This window comes from Quercus lobata, chromosome 4 (assembly GCF_001633185.2).
Source record: "Quercus lobata isolate SW786 chromosome 4, ValleyOak3.0 Primary Assembly, whole genome shotgun sequence".
NCBI classification, from domain to species: Eukaryota; Viridiplantae; Streptophyta; class Magnoliopsida; order Fagales; family Fagaceae; genus Quercus; species Quercus lobata.
Genome location: NC_044907.1, coordinates 49753192 through 49773497, shown reverse-complemented (window position 1 = coordinate 49773497; position 20306 = coordinate 49753192). Strand labels below are relative to the sequence as shown.

Genomic DNA, 20306 nt, shown 5'->3' with positions numbered 1-20306 from the left:
CACTGTAGCAATTACTATAGTAACTCCAAACATTTTTCTCTCTTAAAATAATCCCAATTGAATAAAAAATTATTCTCTCTCTCTCTCTCATCACTTTTCTCTTTCGTTCTTCACACTCTCTTGCTTCTTTTTCTCAACGGTTACAAAATACAACATACCACAATTAGAACAAAAACACAAAACATAATCAAAAGATTCCAAAACAAAAATAGTCTTTCTCATAAGCCTAATGAAATCAGAATAATAATAGCATGAAAGAAAAAAGAAAAAAGAGAAAGACCTATCTGGGCTGCATGTTGTTGGCTGTGGGGAGAAGGACAAGTTGCTGTGGAGGCGGAGCAGATTGACAACGAGGCTTTGCATGGTCTGAAAGACATCATGAGAAGACGAAGACAACTTGATTGTCTCTCTAGTGTGAAGGATCTCTATGGATCTTTGTTCTCCACCAATTTTCTCTCTCTGTTTGAGTCTTTAAGTTTGAGTTTTTGTTTTGGGATGAGCAGGGATGGAGGTAGCCTTAGAATATATACTAGGTATTAATTTTAGAAAATTTTTTCTTTAAAATTACACTTTGCCCCTTCAATAATATCATTAATTCTTTTAAGAGTAATGTTATAATCACATATTTTTCTACAATATTTTTTACAAATTATTGAGGTAGCAAATTTTTATTAGTTCGTATCTAAACCCGCCGTTTACATCACTTTTTTACTTACTAATAATCACTTACCACATCAGTAATTTGTAAAACATTTGTAGCTCTAACATTTTCATTTTTTAAGACCACAAAAAAATCTATAAATTTAAAATTTAAAACAAAATATTCAATCCCAAAAAAATTATCCCAGCAACAAAAATTACTAATAATGAAGCAAAAAAAAAAAAAAAAATCTAATCAACCAATTTTACCCAAAAACACGCACCAAATTCAAAAAAAAAAAAAAAAAAAAAAAAAAAAAAAGAAGAAGAAGAAGAAGAAGAAGAAGAAAAAACAACACCTTAGTGGCTAAGCCACCGCACATAGCCAGCTATAAAGTTGCCCCCCTAACTACAAGTCTAGGTCCATTCCTAGGGATGAGATATTTTCTATTCTAAACTTTTGGTATGCAGTGGAGAATGGGTTGCAAATTGTAATTTTAAAGGAGTGTGTGGTGGAAAAATGGGTTGTATATACAAAAGGGGTGTGTTCGTGTATGATGGAAATGGGTTGATGATAAATTAGAAAAATTATGTCCCATACTTTTTTCTTCATTTTCGAATAATGATAAATTAATGAATAATAAAAAAAAATAATAATAATAATCCCAAAAAAGGTAAAATTAATGAATTTTTTTAGAGAAAATTATGTTATTGAGCTAAATTCATTCTAAATCACACAAATTTGATAAATTTCAAATTACATAGAATTTAAAATTTATAAAAAAAAAATTGCTTAGGAACAACATAAATTTGATAAATTTTGAATTACAATAAACACTAACAACTCACTATATTGGGAGATTTAAAAAAATATGGTTGTTTGGAATGAATAAAAAATAAATAAAGAACAAATAAAGAAATAATATTTAAATGAGATAAAGAAAGGATAAAGAGTGCATTTGAAAAAGTAGGTAGCTAAAGGGTAAATGTAATTATTCACTCTTTAAATAATACAAAAATTTGGTCATACTCAAAGACCCTAAAACACCCAATCGTAATCTTTTGCTAATATTATAAACCAAAAAAATATAAAAATTTGCCAAAACATACATCCCAATTTTGTTTGTTGCTTTAGAGTCTATGCTGTATGCTCCCCATGCTAAAATGATAATTTTTATAAAAAATAAAAAATAAAAGCTAAAATTACTACAAATTTTACTACATATAAATTATAATTTTTTTTTTCCATAGACTTTCAATCTACAACATCCGCTTTTGTGATATTTGTTCTTTATCATCAAACCAAGATACCAATTTGTTTTTTGTGTATGTAGGGATTAAACCCCATATCTCTTATTAAAGCATAAGATACTTTACCAATTAAACTAACTGGAATCCATATATAAATTATAAACTTATATAATAAAGAATGTAATTGGTTTCATTTTAACACAAAAAATGAATGTTCAAATTATCTTTTATGAATGACACATTTATGTAAGACATATAGTAAAATTTGTAGTATTTATAGTATCACTCTAAAAGAAATTTGTTTGAGATGTTAATTTAATCACATATGACTAGAAGTAAAGGTCGTGATACAAAGATTATTCTATTTATTTGACAAAAAAGGGTAAATGTCTCCATTTTATTGTTATGACTTTTTTTAAAGATAAACACAACATACTATATACATGTACCATTTGAAAAAGGTTTCTCTGACCTAGGGCGGTTCCAAAACCCTAGCCGTCAGTAGAATTGTAGTGCCTACTCTTACGTTAGGCTTTGCTTCTTTTCCATTGTGTTAGCCAGTAGGAAAACTCGTTTCTCCCAAGAAGCATGGACAGGCTCTCGGTTATGTGGGAAAGGTTTTCACTCTCGGATGCTGAAGGGAGTAGTTTCGTGGTGCAGGATAGCATGGAAGAGGGTGAGTTCTTTGTAGCAACAAGATTTTATACTAGACGAGTTCTTAATATGGAGGCAATAGCACGTACCTTTAAGATGCTGTGGAGGACTAGGAAGGGTTTTGAAGTACGGGACATGGGGAACCATAGAGTTCTTTTTGTTTTCTTGGACAGGGCAGATGTGGATCACGTTATTCTGGGTGAGCCTTGGGCCTTTGACAAACACCTTGTGGCACTAAAAGAGGTGGAGAAGCATGCTGATATCAGAAACCTTGTCTTTGATCATACAAATATGTGGATTCAGATTCATGATGTGCCTTTCGGTCTCTCTTGGAAGGCAGCAAAAGATATTATTTCTGTGGCTGGAAAGGTGGATGAAAGTATACAGGAGGAGGAAAAGTTTGAGGGCAGCAACTTTCTGCGTTTTAGGGTGGCTGTTGATGTGTCCAAGCCGTTGTGCAGAGGAAGGAAAATTGTTTTGGGTAATGGCAAGGAGAGCTGGGTGAGTTTTAAATATGAGAGGTTACCAAACCTCTGTTATTGGTGTGGGAAGTTGACCCATATGGATAGGGAATGTTCTATTTGGACGAAGAGGAAGGGTCCTTTATTAGAAACAGAGCAACAATTTGGCTCGTGGTTGAGAGCCACTACTCCTAACCTTGCAAGGAAAACAGTGGTTCGAGTAGCAAGTTTTGAGAAAGAGGGGAATGGGGTTGGTGATCAAAGCACGGTCAAAACTCCAGGAGGGTGAAGGAATGTGCAAACCGAAAGGGAGAATGACACTGATTCAGCTAGTGTTTTCGAAGCTCACAACTAGGGTTTTCATGTTGAGGGTGGGTAGGGAGTTTTAGTGGTTGAAGGTGTGAAGGAGGGTGAAGTTCATAGCTCGTGCATGGCTGCTTCTGGTCCGCCGAACCCACAGTTAGTAGCTCGGATTATGGTGGATAATGAACTCCCTGTTATTGAGGTGGGTATGCAGAGGAGGAATACTGATCAGGATTTTCAAGAGCAATTGGATGACATTGATGCCGAGTTGTCAAGATTTGAGACTAGGAAGGGAATGGGAGAAGGAAGTGGACCTGAATCAGAATCTTGTGGGGCGGATCAGTCTTGGGCTTTGGTGGATGATTCAAATATGTCATTTCATATGAGTGTCTCCCAGCAATTAGATAAGACAAAAAGAAGGTCAAGCAGGGGCAGAGGTGGTAGGAAATCAAAATCTATAACTAGGAAGTAAGTGACCAAGCCCACGGACACAAATGGGATAGTTTTGGGGAAAAGAATCCATCAGGAATTAAATACAGAGGAGGTAGTAGAAGATGGGTGTAAGAGAAGTAGGAATGCAGATTTTACAGATTTAACGGTGGAGGCTGGTTGCCAGCCCCGCCGAAGCCAATGAATCTCTTAGCTTGGAATTGTCGAGGGCTTGGAAACCACCGTGCAGTTAATGAGCTTGGTGATTTAATCCAAGCAAAAGATCCCGGGATAGTTTTTCTATCGGAAACATGGTCGACAAAAGAACAGATGAAGGGAGTTCGAGATAAGTTTAAGTTTGATGGGTTATTTACTGTTTCTAATGAGAGTAGGGGAGGGGGTTTGGCTATGTTATGGAAGGGGAGTACAAATGTATGGGTTGATAGTTTTTCGAGTTATCATATTGATGTTATTGTTAATGGAGGATCTGAGAATGCATGGAGGCTTACAGGGTTTTATGGTGAGCCTGATACAAGTATAAGGAATGAAGGGTGGAATATGTTAAGGATGCTAAGTTCCAAACCAAGGCTGCCATGGTGTTGTTTTAGTGATTTTAATGAACTACTACAGCTACAGGAAAAGAGGGGTGGTTCGCCAAGGGCTCATAGTCTTATGCAGAGTTTCAGGGACGTTCTTGACCTTTGTGGATTTGTGGATTTGGGGTTTTCAGGTCCAGAGTTTACATGGCATGGTCGTCGTAGAGGGGAGTTGATTTGGGAACGACTAGATCGGGGTGTGGCCAACTATGAGTGGTTGGTAAGGTTTCCTACAGGTAGAATTAAACACTTGCATTGTTTTACCTTTGATCATCGTCCAATTCTCCTTTCTTTAGATTCAAATGGTGAAAATCAACGGTGGAAGAGAAAGCCATTTCGTTTTGAGGCAATGTGGTTGTCCGATCCAGAGTGTAAGGGGGTTGTTTCAACTGCAAGGGCATGTAATCCTGAAGGTACACCAATGGTAGTGGCAACTAAGAAAATTAAGAAGTGCAAAAAGATGCTAAAGACCTGGAATAGAGACCATTTTGGGAGTGTTTTGCAGAAAATTAAAAAAACTAAGGAGCTGTTATGGGTGGCAGAAGAGGTCTCGGTCAGAACTGGGTGCTTGGAAGAGGTGAATCGTTTGAAGAAGGAGCTGAATGTCTTATATGATAGAGAGGAAAGAATGTGGCAGCAACGGTCTAGGCTTCAATGGTTGCAAAGCGGGGATCAAAACACGAAGTTTTTTCATGGTACAGCTACCGGGAGAAAACGAAGAAATTTCATAAAAGGGCTTAGGGATGCAGATGGTATATGGTGTGAAGATGAGGATATTTTTTCGGGTTGGTTTACTACCTATTATGCAGATTTGTTTAAATCATCGAACCCACATGATTTGGATAGAGTGTTAGACGGTGTACAATGTGTAGTGAGTGAAGAGATGCAAGCTGACTTGGCTAGGCCTTATACGGTGGAGGAGGTTGAGCATGCAATTAAAGAGATGGCTCCTTTAAAAGCCCCGGGACCTGATAGAATGCCTCCCTTGTTCTACCAAACATATTGGACCGAGGTTGGTATGGATGTTTCTCAAGCTGTATTGTCTTGTTTAAATTCTGGCTCTTTGTTGAAATCCATTAACCATACTTTTATCACTTTAGTCCCAAAGGTCCAAAGCCCTGAAAGAGTGACGGATTTCAGACCCATAAGCTTGTGTAATGTGATTTATAAAATTGTTAGTAAGGTAATTGCAAACCGTTTGAAGCCTCTACTAAACTCTATTATCTCTGAAGCTCAAAGTGCTTTCATTGCTGACCGTCTGATTACTGATAATATTTTCATTGCTTTTGAGTCCCTTCACCACATGAAAACCACTTGCACAGGGAAGACAGGTTTTATGGCTCTTAAATTGGATATGAGCAAGGCTTATGACAGGGTGGAATGGATTTTTCTTGAAAAGATCCTTTTGAGGATGGGTTTTAGGGAGGATTGGGTGGCTTTGATTATGGAGTGCATAACAACGGTATCTTACTCAATTTTGGTTAATGGGGAGCCAAAGGGCTTGATTAAACCTTCTAGGGGCTTGAGACAGGGTGATCCCCTTTCTCCATATCTGTTTCTCTTTTGTGCGGAAGGGTTGAATGCCATTCTCAGGAAAGCGGCTTTGAATGGGGAAATTCAAGGATTTTCTCTAAGTCGTAATGGACCTAAGATTACTTATCTTTTCTTTGCCGATGATTGTCTCTTGTTTTGCATATCTACTTTGGAGGAGTGCGAGAAAATTCAAGAGCTTTTATCCTTGTATGAAGCTGCCTCGGGCCAAATGCTTAATAAGAACAAGACAACTTTGTTCTTTAGCAGAAACACTGATGAACAGATGAAGGAGGCAATCAAATCATCTCTAAATGTCCCAGCCATTCAACACTACAAGAAGTATTTAGGGCTCCCCTCTTTTGTAGGGAGAGCGAAAAAACAATGTTTTACTCATTTGAAGGAAAGAATTTGGGCGAAGATGTAGGGGTGGAAGGAGAAATTATTGTCCCAAGCTGGAAAAGAAGTCATGATCAAGGTAGTAGTTCAATCTATTCCCACATATTCCATGAGTGTTTTTAAAATACCGGTTGGGTTGTGTAAAGACATTGAAGCCATGATTCGAAGGTTTTGGTGGGGTCAAGGGGATTCAAAAAAGATCCATTGGGTCAAGTGGAGTACTCTTTGTTCTTCAAAGACCATGGGAGGTATGGGTTTTAGAGATATTCAAAAATTTAATAATGCTTTGCTTGCTAAACAGGTATGGCGTTTGCTTCACCAAAAGGAAATGTTGTTATATAAGGTTTTTAGTGCGAAGTATTTTCCAATGGGGAATATCCTTGAGGCTTCGATTCATCCAAAATGCTCTTATGCATGACGGAGTATATTGCAGGCACGTGAGGTAATACGTAGAGGGGCAATGTGGAGAGTTGGAGATGGAAGTTCCATTGCTATTTGGGGTCAAAGATGGCTGCTTGACCAACCTAATGGTAGAGTTATTTCACCAAAACTTGCTTCCACTGTGACTTGTGTTAAGGATTTATTTTATCCAGGTACAAGGATTTGGGATCCGGGGCTGTTGGAGAGGACCTTTGTGCCTTGGGAAGCTGAATTGATTAAAAATATCCCAGTTAGTGAGGGGTGGACAGAAGACTTGTTGATCTGGCCATTGACCCCAGATGGACACTATAGTGTTCGTAGTGCCTATCATATGCTGTCTGAGGATGAAAGCAGGCAAGAACCAGGTTCATCCTCCTCTGAAAATTCACATCAGGTTTGGAAGAGCATCTGGAAAATCAGAACTTCGAATAAAATACGACATTTTATATGGCGTGCTGCAAGAGATTCGTTGCCCACTAAACAAAATCTGAAAGCTCGGCATTTACTTGTGGAAGAGACGTGTGAACTGTGTGGAGATCATCAAGAGTCACTGATGCATAGTATCTGGCTTTGCGAGCAGGCCCAATCGGTGTGGAAGTCTGAACTCTGCTTCGTCCAGTATTACAGAAAAGGTTTTAGAACGTTTTTTGACTTATTGGAGGAGGTGTTGCGGAAAGGGTCAGGATTTCATGTGGCTTGGTTTTCTACAATTGCGTGGAGCTTGTGGCAGAGGCGAAACCGTTTGCAAGAGAATCAATCCGTTTGGCCACTTCATGAGATTGGAGCACGAGCAAAAGATTTGGTGACTGAATTTTTGGATGCCACAAAACAGGATGTCAGGCCGAGAATTAGAGGCACATCTGCTCGCTGGATTCCTCCTCAGGATACATTCTATAAAGCAAACTTTGATGCGGCTATATCTGAAGATTTGGGTAGTGCAGGTCTGGGAGTGGTGATCAGAGATTGTCATGGCCAAGTTATAGCGGCCTTAAGTCAGAAAATCTGGGAGCCTAACTCTGTTGAAGCTGCTGAAGCGTTAGCTGCTTGCCGAGCTGTTGTGTTTGCAAAAGAATTATGTATTTTTAAGGTGATTGTGGAAGGGGATTGTTTGAGGGTGGTGCAGGCCTTGAAAGCAAAGGAGAGGTGTAACACTCTGTATGGGAATATAATTGAAGATGCGCGTAATCAGAGTTTATCCCTACAGTTTTGTCAATTTCAGCATGTTCGCCGGGATGGCAATAAGTTGGCACATGCTCTAGCTAGGAGAGCGGTTTCATCCGCAGACTTTGATGTATGGGTAGAAGATCTACCTAGTGAGTTGGAGGTTGTATTCTAATCTGATTTACCTTAATAATATTGACTTACCGTTTTCTCAAAAAAAAAAAAAAAATACATGTACCATTTTTTTCTTCCATTTTTGTATTTTTATGCCAGATTTTCAAAACATAATTTAAAAAAATATACAAATATATAACTCTCCATATATTAAACTCATACCATATTTTACTAACTATAAATAGAAAATATGTTTACTTGTATTATACATGTGTTTGAACTTTGAACTTTTACGTTAATGCCAAATTAACATCCATCAAGTTTTATCTTTTAAACATTTAAAAAGCCGTTTTACAAACTAATTTTTATCTGATCTGTAAGAGCATTAGCATCTGAGGATGCAAAAAAGTTCCTATTTTATACCCTTAAAATCTATTTTATTTATTTTACCATTTCATTTTACAACTCACCCAACATCTCAGTTTCTATTTTTCTATATCAACAAATAATTTAAACAAATTAATTCTCTCTTCTCCATTTTTTTTTTCACTTTGCTATTGCTTACTAGAAAGTCTTCCTCTCCTCTCGGTGCATCCAACAACCAAACCCATCTATACCACAAGCCTAGCAACCAAATCCATCCCTACCAAAATCAACTAATTAAATCTATACCAAACCAACAAGAATCTAGACCCAAAATAAACATAGCAAAACCCCAACAAACCCATTCCAAAATTACCCAAAACCAACAAAAAAAGTTACAAAAAACCCAAATCAAATAACCCAAAACCACTGAACCCGCTGCCGCTACACCACCACAACAAACCCAATGCCGCCAACAACCACCTAAACACCAAAATCAACCAACAAAACCAATCGCTGATCCACACCACCAAAACACAAAACCAACCAAAAACCCAACCACACCATTCAAATCCAAGCCAAAATACCCAATCTCTACACCGATTCAACCCAAGCCAAAATACCCATCGCATGCAACCAATTCAACCCAGCCCTAACTGATTCAAGCCATGGCTCCACCCCTCTCCACACTGGCCACCACCGAAATTGAGACCCAAATGACTAAAAAGGGAAAGACAATTGAAACCCAAACCTAATCTCAAACTTGATCTCCGTAGTGACTTATAACCAAACCTGATCTCCACTGTGAAACCCATCCAACACCTACACGACCACCACCGAAACCCACCACCAATGCGAATTGAGCAACCATTTAAAATAACCCACCACTTTAAACCCAATAACCACCTATTCAAACCAACCAAAAACAACTCAGAAAGAAATTGAGGAGGGAGAAAAAAAATCAAATATAGAGTGAAGAGGGGAGAGATATAGAAAGAGAGATAGACAGAGAAAAGTGGAGATAGAAAAGAGGAAGAGTCAAAGAAGAAAGAAGAATGGGAGAGAGAATAAAATATTAGATTTTAAGTTTACAACCTTTGAACAATGGGTTGTATGTGTAGAAACTTACTATTTGCCAACCTGGATAGAGCATGTTTTTCGGGGTTTTGGTTGTAAAATAGCAACTGTGGGTATTTACATCCCCCCCCCCCCACCAAATGCGGCGTATGGTACTTCCAATCTCAAAATCACTTTTAAGATTTCGTACATCTGACAAATGTTTGGGAGATGCAAGTTTTTTTAATTATTACGAAAGTACGTGTAAGATTATCTTACACGTATTTACTAATTGTGTGCGTGATAAAAAATTAAAAACTAGCTTACTAGTTATTTCCTAAAAAAAAAAAAATGTTTGACATAAACACTCTACAAGTACAAGTTCTTGTGGGAGGAGTAAGGTTAAATGCTTAAGTATTCAGGGGGGAGTTTTACGCACATATACACTTAGAGATTGTATGGCATCAGCTTATAAGCTTAGCTTTTAGCTTTTAACTTTTAACTTTTTTTAGTTTTTATGTACAACTTTTTAAAATCTTATTTTTTTTTCCCGCATTTTCTCACTTTTTCAATTTTTTTAAGGTACAAGTATACTTTAGAATACTTTCAGTAAAATATTTTCAACAAAAAATTAAATAAACTGTTCCCAAACATACTTTTAAATTAGGCTAAAGTAATATTTCTATCTCAAAAATACAAAAAAGGGCATTAAAAGCTTGTGGTTGAATATTAACATGTGTCCTTAAAAGGACTCTTTTGGGGGAAAAAAAAATCTTGGAAATAAATCACTAGTTTGAACGCATAAATTTATTGTAATTATATCACTTGTGCCTGACACCTTATCTCATGTTTAGCAAGCGGATTCCCCCAAGACATTACCTTCCATCCTCAGGGTAGTGGGGTTTGTTCAAATTTGCTTACCAAGGACATGTAAGTTTGTGTTGTAGCTCAGTGTTCATTAAGTTTGGGCCAAACCCAAACTTAGAGATACTTGAATTGGGCCCAGTATGGGCCAAACTTTTGCCCTCCTACAATATATATATACACACACACACACAACATGACACTTTTTAGGAAAATATAGTTTCCACAAACAATTTCCCAAAATGTATTTAACCAAAAACAACGTTTTATGCAATATGATTATTTTTCAAAAATCCCATTGAGAAGCCACTTACCTCGGATGGCCAACCAATATTATGTCAATCGAGCACCACCTAATAACAAGGCCTATTACAAAGTACCATCAAACTTGTCTTCGTAGATCGAAAATGATCCCCTAAAATCAAATTGAGGGCCTTGAGCCTAACTTGCCTATCCCAAGGCACTTATCCTCAAAGGATATCAAACAAGTGTACAAGTGATCCAAAGGACCCTAACACAATCAAGCATTTTGATTCCTGACTGCAAACAATGTGCATTTACCAATTTGATACAAAATATGTCATTATCAAACCATGATAAAATTAGTCAAAGTAAAACACTTGTCAAAGAAAGCACACATGAAATTACAACCTCGTATGACAATCATCACAACACAAGCCAAGAAATTCAGTCCCTTAACTCATATAGGCATTTTTCCAAACACTTAGCATGCAACATGTATAATGTTCACAATAATTAAACAATTACATAGTTAATACTATCAACCTTCACATCTGTCAAAATCTTTCCAAAATGTAAAGAAACTCTCTCAATAGTTAATAATAATGATAGTAATCAATGGTTCATTGATCGAGGACATAAAATATAGTGGGTTATGTCTAAATCATTTTAAGAGAGCAAAATCGTTCTTAGAATATGTGCTTCAAAATAAGTAATGCTCCCACAATTAAGCTACTATCCACAAGAACAAAAATTGAAACTGAAAACCTAGCTCAACTTACCCAAAAAATTTCAGAGTTGTTGAGTACACCTCTTGGACCGGAGCGAAGCCATCGAGTATCCCTAGACCGAGTTGTCATAAACACCAGTTCTTGATCTCTCTTCTCCCTCTTTCCCTCTCTCGGTCTCTCCCTCTCTCAATCTCTCTTTCTCTATTGCGATCTCTCTCTTTCCCCCGGTCCTCTTGATCTTTCACTCCTCTCTCTTTCCCCCTCTCTCTCATCCCAGTTTCTTAGATGTCGAGTGTGAGAGGTGGGGATTAATTTTTTTCTTCAAGGGCGTGAGGGAGGGAAAGATATCGTTCCCCTCTAATTTAGTATTTGTTTTTTTTTTTTTTAATTAATGTTTTTGTGAAATTAAGAAATAAAAAATAAATATTAACTAAAGACCAAAACTGGAGGTTTTGTGCAGAACAGATGTGAATAGTGATTCAAAATAGTAAGTTAGGAACGGTTTGAAAGATTTAAGAAAAGTAACATCTCGAGTTTTAGAAACTCGAGATCCATATTAGAACTCGAGTCCGAAAGACTCGCTTTGCGAGTGTGAAAATGCCACATAGATCTCGAGTCTTTAAGACTCGAGTTTCATGCAAAAAAAATTTCACCTATAGTGGCGTTTTTAAGCCTTACAGTGATTTTAAAGCCCTATAGTGGCGTTTTTCTGCAATTTATGGAAATCGAGTCTTTAAAACTCGATTTTCACTTTGATTTTTTTCTCACTTTAAACCAATCCTCTTACAAATTGAGACTTAAAAACTCGAGTTTTATCTTAGAACTCGAGTTTTAGACACTCGAGATGCTAGTTTTCAACATTGTTTTGAAACGTGACAACTAACTAAATTTTTTAATATTTATTGTTATTTAGAAAAAAAAATTCCCAAAACTGCATCGTTTTGGTAAGTTAACGACAACAACTAACAAAACACTAATGGAGGACTCATTTGGGAATAAATGAAACTTAGAGAACTAAAATGACAAAACCCAAACTTAGAGGATTGAAATGAAAAGTGGTAAAACTTAAAGGGTGGGTTTAGTATTTTGGCCTTTTATTTTTCATTTCTTGTCTTGATTAGAAAGCTGACTCATATATTTGCATAGGTGACATCATTTTATTGGTTGGAATGACCACTTTAGCAATCCTTTCGGTGGAGCAATATGTGCCACTTGTTAGAAATATCTTGGGGAAGGGGTTACAAAACTACCCTCACTTAAATTATAATGGCATAGTTTTTTTTTTTTTTTTTTTTTTTAATGTTTGTTTTGGGTTGTTATACTACTATATACCCTTAGTGTGATGGTCACTTCACAGGTACAAATTTTAATAGGAGGTGTAAGGGTCATGACTTTTTTTTTTTTTTTTTAATTTATAATTTGAGAAAAGGGTAAGGGTCATGACTTAAGTCTTCAAGATATAACTTTACACACATATACACTTAGATTATGCTAAAGTAGGAATTCTATCTCAATTATACCAACAACAAAAAAAAAAAAAATGCATTAAAAGCTTGTGGCTAAGTATCTATTTTTTATTTTTGTAAAAAAAGAAAAGAATATCTCAATATCTATTATTTTTTAACATGCCAGGTCTCTTTTGGGAAGAAAAAAATTGAAGAAAAAAAATCGGGAAATATCATTAGTTTGAACATATAAATTTATTGTAATTGTTTTTGTTTTTTTTTTTTGTTTTTTCCTCCCTAAAAACTATGGGTGTGCAGCCAACTCGCCAAAACCTTGGTGGGTTGGGTTGGGTTACAAATTTTTTTTTGATAGCGGGTCGGGTTGGGTTTGGGTCATAAAATTCCAAACCTGCTAAACTCGACCCGACCCACCCATATATTTAATATATATATTTAAAATATATTATATAATTAATAAATTTTTTAAAATAACCAGTTCTTTCTATCTTATATAAAAACCAATTAGTTTACACAAACCCTAGTAAATAACTATTGTTGTCTAGTCATTAGTGTTTGTTTGCTTTTAAGGAGTTACATTGATACTAATTTTTGAGTTTTTTTTAATATATTTATATTTATATTTTTTCCTACTCAATTTAATACTAATGATAATAAAAAATTTGTCTAACCTATGGGTTCAATCCGACCCAATCTGACTCATGTGAGTTGGATTAGGTTAAATTTATGTGATGTGTTAAGTTTGGGTTGATTTTTTTTTTTTCTTGACTTAACCAGTGTCAAAAAATTTATTTAATAAAACATTAAATGCATTTAAACACGGTTAACATAAACCATTTATTAAAGCAATCGACAAAGTTTCTCAAGTTGAGCTTTTGGGCAGAGAAGACCAGCTTTTAATTGTCGATGGCAGAGCTGCCTTTCAAAATTCAAAAAATGCATTCAAAATCAGCAAATGATGCCACTTTTCTTTTTCTTTCATATTACATTGTTCTAATCCTTTTCCAGTCTATTTCAAGCACTATGCCACTAATAAGCTTCCTTATTTATACCCACCTTCAAAATCTTTTCAACTCCGTTTATTTTTGTCCTGTAAGTTCTTTCTCTCTCTCTTTTTTTTTTGATAAACAACCACAACACATTTGGATACAATGTTAATGGTTCTTGGTTTATTTTTGCAGGACTTGTAGGGGACAACAAAATGGCAAGAATTTCAACCCCCTTCTTGGGAATTTTTCTTTTAGTATTATTATGTTGCTATGCATCCAACATGGTACAAGCGGCAGGATACCCGGCATACAAAGACCCGAAGCGGCCAATCGGTGCTAGGATCAAGGACCTCATGAAGAGAATGACTCTCGAAGAAAAGATCGGTCAGATGGTCCAAATTGAACGTGTCAATGCCACCGCACAAATCATGAAGCAGTTTTATATTGGTATGCTATGCAAATGGGATTGAATAACTTCTAATTGTGTTTTTGAGGTTCTAATAATATGGGCATTGCTATAGGAAGTGTATTAAGTGGTGGAGGGAGTGTCCCTGCTCCTAAGGCTACTCCACGGCAATGGATTGATACGGTGAACAAAATTCAGAAAGGGGCTCTTGCCACTCGTCTTGGAATTCCTATGATATATGGAATTGATGCTGTTCATGGCCACAACAATGTGTACAATGCAACCATTTTTCCTCATAATGTGGGCCTTGGAGTCACCAGGCAAGTGCTTAATTAACATGATTTTTGTGCGTTTGAGCTAGAAGTTAACAAAAATGAAGTTTTGAATGCTTTACACAAACAAAAAAAAATTAAAATTAAATGAGTAAAGCTAATCCAAACTCACCTGAAAATTTCTAAATGCATATATAATCAATATTGGATAAAACCCGGTATATATGCATTTCGTGTATATGTATTTTATTATATTTAATTCTTGTTTTACAAAATTTTATTATAAATTTGCTTGAATAATATTAATTGTAATTTTCTTTTGACAATAAATAGGGTGACTTAGATATCTGTTCATCCACTTGAGATCAATAGTATAACAACTCTACCCTTTTTAGACACATCAGATGCTGATTTTGCATTTAATTATTGTTATTCTGCTAGCTATGTATCCTATATTTATTGAAGTTCACAGTTGATTTGATTTTTTATTTTATTTTATTTTAAATATGAGTATTTTAGCCTTATAAGAAATGCATTGCTTTTAGTTTTTTTGAATATGAGTTTTTCTGTTCTGTATTCAACAAGTAAACTGATAAGATCAATCCATTATTCTGTGACATTCTGTGATCTACTATAGGGATCCTCAACTTATAAAGAAGATTGGGATTGCAACTGCACATGAAGTTCGAGCCACTGGAATTCCTTATGCTTTTGCTCCATGTATTGCGGTAAGTAAAAATTTCTTCATAGGAATGAACTATATATAAATAGCACAAAAGCAATTTTAGTCTCTAAAATTTGAATTGATTGCTTTAGTCCCTTCCATGATATGGTCAACCGAAAAATTGACATGACATCACTCCATAAGGGCATCTAAAAGTAATCATTTTTAAATTTGTTAGGGAATAAATCGATCACGAAGTCTTTTCAGAGCTAAAGTTGGTCACTTTCCATTAGACTAAATGAAATCATTTTAAAATTTAGATACTAAAATTGCTCGTGTGCTAAACTTTAGTTTTATCTTTTTTTTTCAGTAATCCTATATTCTCTGTTGAATAATGCAGGTCTGCAGAGATCCAAGGTGGGGTCGATGCTACGAGAGCTACAGTGAGGACCCCAAGATTGTCCAAATGATGACTGAGATCATCTCTGGGTTGCAAGGAGATTCTCCCTGATAAATCTTGGTTGGGCAGACCATACGTTGGAGGAAAGTAAGAAATAGTGTCCCCTTTACTTTATTTGATCTTTGTTTCAAAGATGGTAAATTCAATTTTTTTTTTAAAAAAAAAAGAAAAAAGAAAAAGAAAGAAATCAATAGCCACAATTAATTCTATTAGTATGTATCTACAAAGCCTTTATTATACGCTAGTGCCAAATATATGTGAAATCCATACCAATGTTTATGATTACATTGCATACAGGGATAAGGTGGCAGCTTGTGCAAAGCACTATGTTGGTGATGGAGGCACAGTCAAGGGCATTAATGAAAACGACACTATAGTTAGCCAGCACGAATTGTACAGCATCCACATGCCTGCTTACTATAATTCAATCATTAGGGGTGTTTCTACTATCATGGCATCCTACTCAAGTTTGAATGGAGTGAAGATGCATGCAAACCAAGAGCTGTTGACCGGGTTTCTTAAGAATAGACTCAAGTTCAGGGTAATTTCTAATTCAGTATTAGTAGTTTTTATAAATTTATTGTCAATTTTAATACATAAATCTTATAAACTGACATGACTATGAGTAGATTATTGACACCTAAACAACATAATAAATAAGTTTCCTTAATTTCTCTTTTGTTCATGAGAATATTTCTAATTGGATTATGGGTTGAACCTTTCAGGGTTTCATCATCTCAGATTGGCAAGGAATTGACAAGATTACCTCTCCACCACATTCAAACTACACATATTCTATTCAAGCTTCAATTCTAGCTGGTGTTGACATGGTCGGTTACAAACTCAGCTAAAGATTTCTTCAAATCGTGCATGGTTCCCCAAATTTATTTTTTGTTAAACTGAGTGCCTGCAATTATTCCTATATCATTGGATACCTTTGTGTAGTCTTGCAAAGATTTTCTAATTTTTTACAAATTTAAGGGCAATGAGTCTTCAAAATTTTAGGTGCACCCTTATGAGAATTCTTTTTCCTCGTCCGTTAATGGTTGGGAAGTAGCAAAGCGCATTTTTGCTTATATTAGAATCATTCAAAAACCCCTTGAGGCCTTCTTCTTACATCTAATTTCACTACCCTAAATGATAGTATGAAAAACTAGAATTGTTATTTTTCAATATAATTTTTTCATAGTTCTACTTGAAGCTTGGTTGATATTTGTCTAAAGTTGCTATAGTTGAGAGAGATGCCTGATTTCATATTTGTTGCAGGTCATGGGTCCTTACAATGTCACAGAATTTGTTGATGACTTGACCAATCTGATTAACAAGAATTTCATTCCCTTGAGCCGAATAGATGATGCTGTAAGGAGGATCTTGCGCGTTAAGTTCTCCATGGGTCTCTTTGAAAACCCTCTGGCTGATAACAGTCTAGCTGATATGCTTGGAGCCCAGGTTAGCCACTTAATATCCCAAACTAATCTTTGTTTTTCATTTTTTTTTTTTTTTGTAATTATATTCCTAATTTTAGAGGGTGACCTTATCCTCTACCTTAAGAAAATATGCCATTTGAGCTACGACTAATTGGTGAACTTTATAATCTCTTTATTTAACCTGGTTAATTTTTCCATGAGCTTTTATTTCCTTTTCTAAATATATAATAGCTTCTAAAATATTAAATATATAATTCAATGATTTTTTTATTTATTTTATAATTTTATAGTTAGAAGAGTGGAAGGAAATTTAAACTTTGGATGTCTCCATTAAAAATACAATAAAGTGTCAACCAGTTGAGTTACAAGACTCTTAGTTATATCCACTATCCAATTCATATATAGTCTATAGATTGACATAAATGGTTAGTTATATTTTGTATTGGTCAACTCTTGATCAAATTCCATGTTTTTTCATTAGGAACATAGAGAAATTGCTAGGGAAGCTGTGAGGAAATCACTTGTTTTATTGAAAAATGGAAAGTCTGCATATACTGGGCCTATTTTGCCCCTCCCCAAGAAAGCGCCAAAGATTCTTGTTGCTGGAACTAATGCAGACAACTTGGGCTATCAATGCGGTGGATGGACAATCGAATGGCAAGGACTCAGTGGGAATAACCTCACTTCGGGTATATTTTTTTCCCCAATGGTCTACTTTCTGACTATATTCTTTTCAATTAGTTACTGTGTTTATCTTCTTTGGTTTTTTTAAAGAGAATATAGTGATTTTTTTTTAAAACCATCTATAGCCATATAACTTCAATTTACTATCTATCACATGGTAGTAGGTGTTTGATGTTGTTATGACCATGCCATTAGGTTACAACATGACATTTTAACATGAAATATCCTAACTCTATTCATCCATATTGGGAACTAGTTGGTTCCTTTGGGGGTGCTTTCATTGTTCACCATAAACAAAAAGTGCTCACTTTTAAGTGCCATTAATAAAAATGGATGATTTTCATGTTTTCCAAATTATCTCCCTTTGCAATTACATTTGGTTATTCTCCAATAATACATCAGCCTTCCATTTATCATTTAAATTCAGCAATCTATCTCATTGAAAGAACTTCTATTTTATGACAGGAACCACCATCCTCAAAGCCATTAAAGACACTGTTGATCCAAGCACCCAAGTGGTCTACAATGAGAACCCAGACACTGCCTTTATCACTTCCAATGACTACGCATATGCCATTGTGGTAGTAGGTGAGCAACCATATGCAGAGACTAATGGTGATAATTTGAAACTCACTCTCCCCGCTCCCGGACCAGATACAATCAAGAACGTATGCAGCCATATCAAGTGTGTTGTAGTTGTCGTCTCCGGGCGTCCCCTTGTGATTGAACCATATCTTGAATCAATGGATGCTCTTGTGGCTGCATGGCTCCCAGGTACTGAAGGTCAAGGTGTGGCTGATGTTCTTTTTGGTGATTATGGATTCACTGGCAAGTTGGCTAGAACTTGGTTTAAACGAGTTGATCAACTCCCAATGAATGTTGGGGATGCACACTATGATCCACTGTTCCCATTTGGATTTGGCCTTACAACTCAGCCAATAAAGCAAATGTAAACAACCATCTCCTATAGGAAGAGATTTTTTTTTTTTTTTTTTTCATATAAGAAGTATACATGATTGTATCTTTCAAAAGCTTCTAAATATATATTTATATAAACTGCAAGGGAATATTTGAAGTTTAATGGTCTCATCATTTTCACATAACCTTACAATTGGAAGTTATTAATGCTGACAATATTTAGATTAACTAATAGTTGTCATTCTTTATATGTTCCTTATTATATGAAGAGACTTTTCTTTCTTTGTTTTTCTTTATGCTTTTTTGTCCTATGGGGTGGGGGGTTGTATGGACCAAATAATAATTACGAGCCCATGAGCCAGAGAAAAAGGAACAGGGTTGGGGCAGAAATGTGGAAGGAAAGAGGAGAGTGGGCTCGGTCCAATGGAACCAAAGAGAAAGGCCAGGAGCTCGAGATGTCCAAGATAACATGAGGTCCACCAAAGGAGGTCAATTGGGAGTGGACACGCCCTCGAAGAGGCCAGCCGAGGACCACACCAACTCCTCAATCGTCAGACAATAGCCTCCCCCAAATAAGTAAAAAGGGGAAATAGATAGCCTTTGTATCAAGAATGTTGACTACGTCAGAAGAATAGGAGACAGTGGCGTGTAGACTTGGTAGCCATCACCTCCAAATTAAATGTGGGTTTATGGTCCAACAAGGGTTTGAACAGTATTCTACACTTACCCTAAAAAAATTAATATGAGTATATATTTTGAAAATCTAATCATCGAATTGCATGTTTTTTATATTCTTAACAAGCATGTCAAATTTTGTGCTAATTGGATATTATTTACTATTCGATACATAAACTTAATTTTTGTGTATAATTTTAGACTACAAAAATTTAAAATTTAAACATTTTATTGATAACATAGTTATTGATTTTTGGTTTTCTTGAAATTTTGCAAACATAGAGCAATAAGAAGAAAATGTAATCTAATAGAGGATTTTTCAAAATTCACATCTAATAAAAAGAAAGTGAGTAAAGTTGTAGTTATCTTACCATGGGTTGGATCCAATTGGTTTTATAGGAAAAAATGATATAAAAAGGTTTAGGGTAAGTTTAGTAACTTTTTCCCCCCTTAAGTTTTCCAATTTTAAGAACTGTTTTATGCTTTTTAGACCAAAAAATTTCTTTAGCAACTTAAAGCATGCCAAGTTACCAACCTTCAAATCCTAATTGAAACAAAAAACAAAACCAATAAACACAATTTGACAAAGAACAATAAATCTCTCAGTAAAAGGACCACACATATGTGGGTCTCACATGTATTGAAGGAGAGACCTCATAAGATACATTCTTCAATAAAGAGCATTACAAGAATGAAGGAGAACAAGGGCATTTAAAGATTTTTCCTCCGCTACTCCATTGTATTTTTTGTAGATTCTTTAGAAGAAAGAGTATCACACGTGTGGGGGCCAACTATCTAGAAGGTACTATTAAAACTGTATGGATTGGGCCTATGGACCAATCTGAGGATATTACCCAATCCGAGGATATTATCCCATCTGAGGATGGTCAAATAAAGTTATAATGGGAATGATATAAGAAGAAGACATAAAGATTGTATGTGATAGTTCAAAATACGTCTGAGGAGAAAAGTTATCTCGGAAATGGAGATCTGAGGTCAGTAAGAATGTCTTATCACCCTGGACACTCTTTAAGGTTGCATCACAATTAAGAGTCGGACATTGGATAAGAGATAAGCAAAGGGGAGGCAACAAATATCTTCAAAAGCTGCTACCTCCACATTAAATGCCTCCCAACT

The 20306-nt window shown here is 35.6% G+C and overlaps 1 protein-coding gene and 1 pseudogene across 2 annotated transcripts; both read left to right on the top strand.

The window, feature by feature from the left end:
- Positions 1–2478: 2478 nt before the first annotated feature.
- On the top strand, positions 2479–3294 carry LOC115985400. The gene has a single exon (XM_031108342.1). It carries the CDS (start codon positions 2479–2481, stop codon positions 3292–3294), a length of 816 nt encoding a protein of 271 aa, XP_030964202.1.
- Positions 3295–13547: 10253 nt separating this feature from the next.
- Positions 13548–18698, top strand: LOC115984159 (annotated as a pseudogene). The gene is made up of 10 exons (XR_004090413.1): positions 13548–13766; positions 13856–14110; positions 14185–14389; positions 14979–15069; positions 15406–15552; positions 15763–16006; positions 16191–16295; positions 16732–16914; positions 17374–17581; positions 18042–18698. The product of XR_004090413.1 is annotated as a beta-glucosidase BoGH3B-like (transcript).
- Positions 18699–20306: the final 1608 nt, after the last annotated feature.